The 11,204-nt window shown below is 32.1% G+C and overlaps 1 protein-coding gene across 1 annotated transcript in view; it reads left to right on the forward strand.

Moving 5' to 3' along the window:
• The first annotated feature begins 738 nt into the window (after nucleotides 1–738).
• LOC108749607 overlaps nucleotides 739–11,204 on the forward strand; it is an 11,656-nt gene continuing 1,190 nt past the window's right edge. Inside the window, exons 1-4 of the mRNA XM_018488404.1 lie at nucleotides 739–811; nucleotides 2,605–2,807; nucleotides 6,708–6,906; nucleotides 10,081–10,187. Of these exons, the coding sequence (XP_018343906.1) occupies nucleotides 778–811; nucleotides 2,605–2,807; nucleotides 6,708–6,906; nucleotides 10,081–10,187 (543 nt within the window). The 5' untranslated portion in view covers nucleotides 739–777. The remainder of the gene's footprint in view (nucleotides 812–2,604; nucleotides 2,808–6,707; nucleotides 6,907–10,080; nucleotides 10,188–11,204) is intronic.

Genomic DNA, 11,204 nt, shown 5'->3' on the forward strand with positions numbered 1-11,204 from the left:
AGCTTTATTTGAAAATTACGGCACACAGTTAGGTATGACGGTATTCCAGTCTCATCTCGCGAAGGATTAAGCCGACCGAGAGGATTAAACGTGATAAAGCTGTCCATTATGTCAGACGAGAAATTTCGCGAGAAATCTCTCAATATAAATAGATGACTGGCTGCGACTGTTCATACATGCGACACTTGTTGTATGTGCGATAATGCAGAAAAGGCATAGCTCGTGTTCAATTGTTACCGATAACGGTCGCATCAACCGCGGCAACCGGTCGATGGGACGAATCGATCGCTTTAAAAAGCTTACTTGGACGGTTGCTTTAAGAACAATCCCATGTTTTACGAGTAAGAAGCTTTAGCCTGCTTTTCCGTGTCGCTGCGCTTTATGTCCTCCGACACGGACGGACGCGAACGATGTTGGTACTTCTCGTCAAGTCATCCACTTGCCGGATGCACTGAGTGACGTTTGCGCTCTCCTCTGCTCTCTCTCTCTCTCTCTCTCTCTCTCTCTTGCTAAAAAAAATATCTCTTTCTCATCCTCTCGGCGGACCTCATCCATTATTCCCGCGCGTCTTTATCCGACACGGTGGAAAGAAGCGCGTTTTCGTCAATTTGACTTTGTAATGTTATTCATCGGACGAGCAACACGAGACTGTTTAATTCAAAATTGTGAAATACTATATTTGTTCTGTTTGCAAAAAAACATTATAAAAAAATTCGAACATTGTGTGTTTCAGCTAGCACCAATCTCGTAGGCAAATTCACGCAGAGCGTGCGGAGAATGGTCCAGGACGTAAAAGACGAGGGCACGTCTAGTAAGTTCGATATTTTATCACATTCATCTCGCGTGGGAGTTTAATTAAACTTTAGCCGCTACCTTGGCAAATCGCCGCGACTCGATAACCTTACACGCTGAAAAAGACTGCGAAATGATGAAGTGTTCGTGCGCTTCCTCTTACTTTAAGAATGCTTTTTATACGGCTCGCTCATAAAACCATTGTGAATTTATGATCTTTCTCGATAATCTCATCCTGAAAAATGCAATCTAATAAAGGTAATTCCTGTAAACGATTTTTTTTTTTGAACTTATGAATATAAATAGTCTGAGAAAGAAGCTCTCTAAATATAATTCGTATATCTATATTCTTCTTACAGAAATTTAATATTGGCTAGTTTAACCTTCTCTCTGCGTACGAATATTTTAAGAAACATTCTTAAGAAAACTTTGGAAATTTTTCATTTAGCAACATTTTATTTACGTTTTTATTAGCTTAAGGCGCATTTGCACCCTTGTGCGCAGAAAGAATGTTAATACTGGCCGATTTATTATTAGAAGACAGTAGGTAAATATAATTACTTATTCGGAGTACTGAAAGCATTTTGAACAGTACTTTTAATACTTAATACAAGTAATTAATTACTATCTTTTAATATTAAATTGATCAATACTAAATTTTTATAAGGGATCTCTTTTATCTTTCAAAACAGGAAGGAGTACGAGATATCATATTCGTATTAACTATTAATCAACTTTTGTATACGAATTTAGCTTTGAATCTTAGTTCGTTTCTCAACATTAAATGTCAATATTTGTAATTCTTTCTTTTTCTATACATGCTCAATAACGAATTAAAGATAAACTACGAGTATTCGTTCCAAGTATAGTAATTCCAATGAATCAGCAATAGAAACGTTTGTACGTATCATTCGGAAATAAGTGTCTGGCAGTCTGCCAACAGCGAACGCTGTTAGTTGTCCCATGAATGGAATCGAAGCGGAAACTCTTGTATTCCGATTGGAGCAGAGAGTAACGGTGTGTCGACTGTCGCTGTATTAGCTGAATGGACGGAAACTTCGTCGGCTGAGAATTCTGTCAGGCTTAGATTAACGCTTTCCCATCGACGAATGTGGAACTATGATTAATTCCGACATTAACGTTCCCCGTTGGTGAAATGATCCGATCAGATAAATTCCTAGCGTACGATAATAACATATATACTGGATATCCACAATCTCGAGTTTAATGGCAAATTTCTCAAAGAATTTATAATCAATCTAGCCTTAATGGAACAATCGAGAATAATCATTTTTCCTAACTACGCAATAATTTTTTAAATTACTTATACGTTTTTCCAATCGAGTCACAAAAAAAGCCAATTAAAAATTAATATCATTTAATATAAATTGAATAAGAAAGTGAGGAATAAAATTTTTGAAACATATTTTATATAACTCAAAATGTGGTTTTGTTTATCTTTGGGATTTGAACTTTTCCTACAAATTTGATGAAATTACAGCGGAAACACGTCGACTGAGTTGCTTATCGTATCATGCTCGATTTATTTATGTCGAAACTTTTGACATTATCGTAGTGTCGAGTTAATTGAAAATTAATTGAAGGCGACATTCGCATGCGCGATGCCTTCGTCGCTTCCATCGCGCTTTAATTTAACGGCCCTGTTAAACGCGACGCGCAATGATTGAAGCACACGATAAGGAAAATCGATCAAATACAATCATGAGAGTAAAATGCGTTGATGCACGACAGAAGTACCCGTAATCGAGGGAAAATTGCCCGTGCTTCCGATACTTTTCGAATTGCAATAAGGCTTCTCTGCGGCGGACGCAGGTGGACAAACGAAGGAGGAAGTGATCGAGACGAACGAGAGGCTGAGAGTTGTAAGGATACGTTTGGATGGCAGCTACGACACCGCCAAGAGGGCCCTCGTCGAACTGATGTGCAAGTACACCGACAGTAAGCAAGTGCGCAACGTGTTCCAGCGTTATAATCTCCTGAAAAATATGATTAAGGTAAGACAGGAGAAATTGAGCGTCGTAATTAGATGTCACACACAAGTGTTTTTGTCCCATGCTTTGTGCTCGTCAGTGCCAAACTGTCGCTTGACATAATTACGTTGTAATTATGTTGTTTGATGTGTACAGGTAAACGATAAACCGAGAACAGCAACTCGCTCCTGTTAAAATCCAGTTGAATCACTTGCGCTCGGCTCTCTGTTAAGGAATTGCTAAGGAACTAATTATTAACTTGTAACCATAATGTAAATTGTAATTAACTTACTGAGTTCATAATAGACTTTTTTCAAGACACACACATAAAGTCATATATATATATATAAAGTCTAGCAAATAATTTCTAAATATAACAGACATATAACAAATATGATGCCCGTTGAATTTTTTTCGTGAAAAATAATTTCACGCTTCTCAACGTTATTGTATTTCATTTTTCTTTTAACTTCTCTATTTACTTTTCAATTAAAATAAAACAAATTTGTTTACAAAATCATATGTAGTATTTAATACATAGACATGATAGCTAATCTTTGACATGACTGGGATAAAGAAATCATGGAAAAAAATAGCAACAAATTATAAATAATTATAATCACATAGTGTATGATGTAAATTTATTAATCCAGGAATAATCACTTGGGATATTTTTACATTCCAGTGGAGAAAAAATATCAGTTGTGAAATAGAATATTGTTGTCTTCCTTTTTGGACACATTTTCTTTCTTTCTTTAATAATTATTCTTTACGAATCTTTAAATGTACAATTCTAGCATAAACTTGCAATTAAACAAGCGTTACATTAATTAAAGTCTTTATTTTTTACTGCCATAATACGCTACTTAAAAAAATGTGCTTATCTCGTTTAATATTTATTTGGGTTCTTACTTTTTTTCATGAAATTAAAAATAAATTCATAATATTCTCAAGTACCAATAAATCGGAAAACGATCATTAATAGATAATAATTTTGATTTTAATTAGGGTGTAAAAATACCTTAAATGATTGTTTATGTAAAAAAAATAATGTGATTATATCCGAATTATAAAAATATGGTTTACGAATACATAATATTTAACTTGTTCTGAAATTTTTCAACAATATATTTAAATTTGTGAATCGAACCGATATTCAATGAAACTACTGGAGAAGCAATAATTATTTAAAAAAAGGTGCAGTGAAAAACAGCGGAAAAATGGCAGATGTATATGATATTTTGTCAGTAAATAGTCAACAGAGCGCAAAATATCCGGACTCATCCGTGTGCAACTCGACGCGAAATTCCCAGCTGCACAAAACCGACGAACGGGCAAAGGAAAAAACTCAAAACGCAGCCGTTTTATTTTACGTAGGAAGTACCTATGTAAAATGCACGCTGCAACGGGCGCGACGTTTGTTATTCAAGAAATAGATCGCGCACCTACGGGACAAAGCAACAAATAAAGATGCATGCAAAAGATAGTCAGCACGATTGCCGGATATATTTGTAGTCGGCGTGGAAGACGAACGCACGTTATCGTCATCTTTTTTTCTTCTATTTTTCCCTTTTTTCGCTTTTTTTACTCCCCCGGGGGTGTATACACAGCGATTCGCAATCGTTGGTCCCGCAGGTGCATTTTCTCGGACGACGACGTTTGTTTCTGGTGTAAACTTTCGTTCCGCAACAACCGCTATCGAGAGAATCGAGAGAGCTCGGAGTTTATTCTTGTCAGAGAAAAAACTTGAAATTAATCCTCGAGTGATGCGAATGCGAAATAAAATTGCACTCTGTAAATGGCGCCGTTTATTCCATCGACGGCTGTGTAATTCCGAAGTATATTGTTCAAAGTGTTTATATGCGAGCAAAAAAATGAAATATTTAATACATTAGCACTATAACAAAGATAAAATTGTTACTTTGTTATTGTAAAGACAATGCATAAACTTGCTATTTGTCGACATCGTAGTAACCAACTATATTATTGTTATAGAATTGAATGACACAAAATAATTAGAATTAATTTTTATATGAAACGATTTAAATGATATATTGAAAAATCGATGTTAAATTAAAACAGAACAAAATTAGAATAATGAAAAAGAAACTAAAAGAATCATAAAATAATTAAAAATTATGAAATTAAAATTAACTTGATATTTTATTGATAACACAGTCTAACAAAAAAAAATTGCGGCAAGTAGGACCAGTATTTCTTAATAAAGTCGCTAAATCCAAATCTGCCAGCAAAAAAGATGCCCATCATATCAGATTTTCAAGATAAATCGAGTAATACATGAGCCAAAAACAGCGTTTTTTTGCCACATTTACTATTTTTTTATGGCCAAACAAAATTTTATTTTTAATTTCATTAATGGCACTCTAAAGAGTGAATCTTTATCTTTAAAACGAATTTTTTTTCTGTGCGATTTTTTTTATCGAGTTATGAACGTTTTCTGAAATGTGAAATAATAGATCCAAATTAGCGGATTGAACCTGGAAAGTATTAGATCAGTGCAAAAGTTTGTGCCGGATTTAGTATTCAAACAACTGCTATTTTTGTTAAAAATAAAATAAAATCTAAATCTTATTACTCTATCTAATGAGAGAATTTAAGAATCTATTTTTTTTTAAATTGTGATGGTTTTGATGGAGTTATAAGCAATCAAAGTCAAAATATTCATTTTATTTAATTTGCAACAACTTAGTAACAAAAAATCATAGGGAACATTTTTCAAAAATTTTAGGGAAAACTTTAAGCTCTTACATTAGAAATTCAAAAATTTTTGCAATTTTTTTTTGAACATGTAACAGGCCTACAAAGTGAAGAAAAAGTTTCCCGTTTTATTTAACTCGTAGTTTCTATATGTAAAAATTACAAAACTCACGTAAATTTAAAAAATATAAAAACCATTCGAAAGTAAAAATTTCAAGCTTTAAAACCTTTTTTTAAATTTATTAAATTTTTTAAATTACTTATTTTTTAAATTTCGTTTTTTTTAACAAAATTGCAGCTGTTTGAACAATAAATTGGACACAACTTTTGCACTAATCTAATAGATAGATTTGATCGAAAAAGTATCTTAGACTTTCTAGAGATCACTGATATCGAATCTGAAAAACTTAAAATATAGAAATTCAAAATCGCGGATCTAATATGGCGGACCAAATGTCACTTCTCGCATTTTGATCCTCCAATCTATCCAAATCTGTCTACTTTCCACATTCAATCCGCTAATTTGGATCCACCATTTTACATTTCAGAAAACGTTCATAACTTGATGAAAAAAAATCGTACAGTAAATAAAAATTTGTTTTAAAGGTGAAGATTCGTTCTTTAGAGTGGCGCTAATAAAATTGAAAAAAATTTCGTTGGACCACAAAAAAATGATAAATATAGCAAAAAAACATTGGTTTTGGCACCTTTCGCTGACGGATTTGAATTCAGACCTTGAATCTATTAAGAAATGCGGATTGTGATCGCCGTAGGAAAAAAAAAGTCAAATTTTGTCAGACAATGTAATTGATGATCGACGAATAATTTAATCTAATTACAAAAGGGTAAAGAAATATATGTGGCTAAAACCATTTTTAAGAAGCAGACAGAAAAATTATAGTAAAATTCAATTTTTGTAGACAAAATATCTTTACAGTTTAGTTTGTAAGCTATCATTATAGATATAAATATTAATGATTAGATATAAAGATTAATGATGTTACGTTTTTTAAAGCGTAGATGAAATACGTAGAACTCTTTAACCTAAACCGCGTCTGATGAATGGGCCAATGACTCGTTCGAAGACACGCAGATAAAAGGATTCGCTGTACAATGGCTGATCAGCTTGCACAAACGCGCTGCTTTTTTCCCTCCATTTTCTTTTTACGATAGTAGCCCGAGCTACCGACGGTTTTGCCCTTGCAGGACGTAATTAAGCTGGAGACGCAATATTGGACGCTGGTGGATATACCGAGACAAGAGAAGCAGGAGACTGTGCCCGCCTTCGTGCTGCGTGCTTGTTCCATCATGGAGAAGACTCACAAAAGCGGCGAAGGCGTGAAAACTTCGGCGCGTCTCGCCGAGGAGGCTGAGACTAAGAGAGACCGCATCGAAAGACTCGAGAGTGAGTATTCAGAGTACGATAAGCGATCGTTGTCGAGAACAGTAATAGTGGTAGATTTTGCCGGAGGAAAACAGTTCTCCATTGTCCTCTGTCGATTGCTCTTCGTCCGTGTGATTCGTTTTCCTAGCTGCGACTTTGATTATTGTCTGACTTTAACAACTTCAATCGATGCGACTCAATGAATAAGAAATCAATTAATTTATTTGTAAATCAATCTTTGATCGTTCCTTTTGACTCGTTAATTTTCGCTTAACGAGACTTCAAGTTTAATTTTTAATTTAATTTTTATTTAATTTTTAATTTAATTGTATTTTTTTAATGAATTTTATTTATTAATTTTTTTATTATGTCTTAATATTGTATTTTAATGTGTAGGTATCTTATAATCTTAATTGACTTTAACACCTTCAATCGATGCGACTCAATGAAGAAATCAATTTATTTATTTGTAAATCAATCTTTGATGGTTTCTTTTGACTCGTTAATTTTCGCTTAATGAGATTTCAAATTTAATTTTTAGTTTAATTTTTAATTTAATTTTTTTAAATAAATTTTATTTATTGATTTTTTTATTATATTGTATTTTAATGTGTAGGTATCTTGTAATCTTAATATCTTAATATGTAGGTAATTTGACAATTACAAAAAACCTACACAATTATATATTATACACTTGTGCGAAACAATAGTAACTTTTTTCATTTACAATAAATTATACGAAAGAGATACGGATTCATTGATTTTCCTTTAAAAAGCTTTCAAATCGGAAATATCCGTCATTTTCCGTTATAATGTCCAAGAGAGAGATTTAAAGATATCAAAATTCCACTGTACACATTATAATAAAACATATGTGTAATATGTTATTAATTTTATTATATTTAACTATTTCATATTATATTTAATGCGATAATATTGACGCAATATTACATTGAAATAGCTGTGTAGACTTGTGCCTGTTACGCTATGTATAGCACTGCTTTTCTTATTGACGTGGCCTTGTGGCCTTTATATTGATTACTGATATGTATGATATTTGATTATCGAAGGACCAAATGATTGAAAACTGCGTCACGTAATCTTGAAATCAGTGTGTATTTCATCCTTTTACAAAAAACGTGCGCTAACACTCACTGGTTCAGGACGAAAGCGTACTCGAGAGTAAGGCAATGCCGCGCGCACAGTGCAGGCAACGCTCTTTCTGTGAACAGAATTAGATAGGTCCGCGCTGCATAAAGGACCTGACAGGCACAGAATATAGAGAGACACGCGGTAAATAAAACGTGCGTAGCGCGTACAATAGCGTTGCTATCGATTATTAATACTTCGTATTAGGAATGCACCGGATCGTAAAATTACCGAATATCGGATACCGGATACCGGACATCCGATGTTACCTTCTGTCTTGGATATCCGTCCTGATTCCGAAAAAGTGTCTTCTAAAAAAAGAAAGGAAAAAGGGGAAAAAGATTGTAATTTTACAACAATATATGAGATTATTATAGCATCATATATATGTGTACTTATTTCTAGAATATTTGTATAAGAAAAAATTAACAATTTAATGATATCAAATTTCAACTGGATATTTCCCGGATATTAACGATATGATCGGCTATCCAGTTGGATAGTAAAAAAGTGCCGGATAATACCGGATACTTTCCGGATATTCGGATATCCCTACTTCGTATAAATATTTTGTTAATAAGATATTAAAAAGTTAACGAATTTCATTTCTTTCCAGTTAAAGTCAGAAAATTCGAGTTTTTGGAGGCAGTTTAGAAGTTGTAGAATTGAAAAGTTACATAAGTATTTTGTGTAATGAATCTCTTTTTCTTGTCTTGCTTAGGCTAGTTTTTACATTCTTGTAAATATTTAACGAACGTACAATTCATTATTTTTCTAGGAAACATGAAAAATTTATCATATTTGTCATCGCGATATATATGGAAAATTATTCGAAAGTTATTCTTTACTTTGTCTCGTACATACACCCTAAATGCGAATACAAACATTGTACGATCGAGCGCTTGGGCGTGATTATCACGGGTTCATAAATTACTTCAGCAAAAAAGAAAATGTATTAACAACGTGAATTGTCGATAACGCGAGTGCGCCGCGCCGAAGCCGTAATTAAAAATATTCACTGCAGGTACAATATTCTGTCCTTTCTCACTTGTTTAATCAAAGAATCATTTCCTCTTTCTTTATATCATAGTAGAATGTAAATTCTAGTTGAAACCATTCGATACAAATGGCTCGAATAAAATGGTTAATTAAAACCATTAATTAACTTGGTTAATTGATTGGAAATTTTTTCTGAGTCTATATATGGATACACACATATATATATATATATATGTATATCTATTATAGTTTTATTTTATTATATTTTGTTACTTTATCTTGTAGATACCTTTCCATGACTCTATTTTATTTTATATTTTGATAAAGAAGAATCAAAGCAAATTATTTTTTTGAATATATACAATATATGGTGAAGAACAGAAACTATTATCAAAATATTCCAACTAACACTGGCAATAAGAATATATAGACAATATAAACTTTTGGAATAACATTAAATTTAAAAAAGTTACAGTTTGAAAATACTTTTCTGATCAAATTGCTGTCCCAATACTTCTATACAGTTTGATTCTCGGTATATGTATTGTAAATACATGTATACATATTAACAGCCAACGTTTCCGTTCGGTTTTCATTTTACCAGTAAAAGCAATATTTTCCTGAGCATTAATTAATGCCTCTTGCTGGAATGCCGAGCAAACTATGTTGATGTAACTACACGCAACATCCGACATTGGTTCGTGTTTATTCTCTTATTATAGTAAAAAGTTTTTATAAAATTTGTTACATCGTCGATATATGTAGCACTTTTATATCGCGTGATTGATATAAAAGCTATTTAATAATATAAAAAGCTATTTAATGAAAAAGATTAATTATACGGAATAAATATTGTATTTTAGAATTTATTAAGAGGCATATAGAATTTTTTAAATAAATTATTAATTGTGTGTGTGACTCCATATTTATATTTATATTAAAAGCTACAGAACAATTATGTTCTTCATGATTTAATATATTTTCGAGTATTTAAAATGAAAATCATATTGAAATGAAACGAATTAATGAATTGATTGCTTCGTATAGATATGACGACGGCGCAAATTGAAGCTGAGAATACCCAGATGACTAATGATCTGTACAGATTGCTGAAAAAATACACGGGTCTTAGGAATCTCATCAAAGTGTTGAAAGTATGTATTTTATAATACTTAATTTACGGATTTTGTTGCATAAAAGGATATTTAGCCTAAGGAAAATTACACATTTGGATGAATTCATAATATTAATTCATAATATCTGAAAATGTATCTTAATTCTTATTCGATATTTTATTTTCATTGTTTTATATATATGTAAAAGTATTTCGATGTTAAAGTTAAATTTTTCCAAAATCTCCATCCATTTAAATTAATTTAAATAGAAATAAGAAATTAAAAATTTTTTTCTATATTATAGCAATTTGTTTATTTCTCCTAAAATTTTAAAATTTATTTGAAAGATTAATGTTTTTAAATATCATTCTTTCTTATTATAGTAGAATTTGACTTGAGTTGTATTGTATTGATTATAATTTCGCGATTATGGTCGTAAAAAAATAATACTGTTTAACAGCGGCGAAACGTAACACTATCATATTAGAACGTTGTTATGATCGTCCTTTTTCTTTTTATATTCCCAATAAGTTACGTACTGCTACTCTTATAACGCTTTCCGGTCGATGATACGACGGTTATCATCTACTACGTTTTATGTTCTTTCTCTATGGAGTATCAAATAAATCAGAGATTAAAGATATAATATCAACCACTTTACGTCGTTCTTTGATTCTTTCACGTATATTCAGAAATTATAGTGTATAATACTTCTTTTAAAGCTAAAGAAACCGTTTAAATGATACCGGTTAAATACTTCTCAAAAATTTCTTGTAGCTTGAAACTATATCAATTATGTAATGCAATTTCAATTTCTATCTATGCAATTTTAATTTTTATCTGTGCTTTACAATGGTTTAAGTACTTTTTCTCGGAAAAGATTTATTAATTTCTAACGATGAATGCAGCCCTTCAATGCCACTTCTAGCGTGGCATACCCGAGGTTTCTTTTATTCTTTCTCTCTCTCTCTCCCCCTCTCCCCCCTTTCTCTCTCTCTTCCTCTCCCTCCCTCCTCTCTCTCTCTCTCTGCTATCCTAATTTTTATTAATAAAGAT

This window comes from Trachymyrmex septentrionalis, unplaced genomic scaffold (genome assembly GCF_001594115.1).
Source record: "Trachymyrmex septentrionalis isolate Tsep2-gDNA-1 unplaced genomic scaffold, Tsep1.0 scaffold305, whole genome shotgun sequence".
NCBI classification, from domain to species: domain Eukaryota; kingdom Metazoa; phylum Arthropoda; class Insecta; order Hymenoptera; family Formicidae; genus Trachymyrmex; species Trachymyrmex septentrionalis.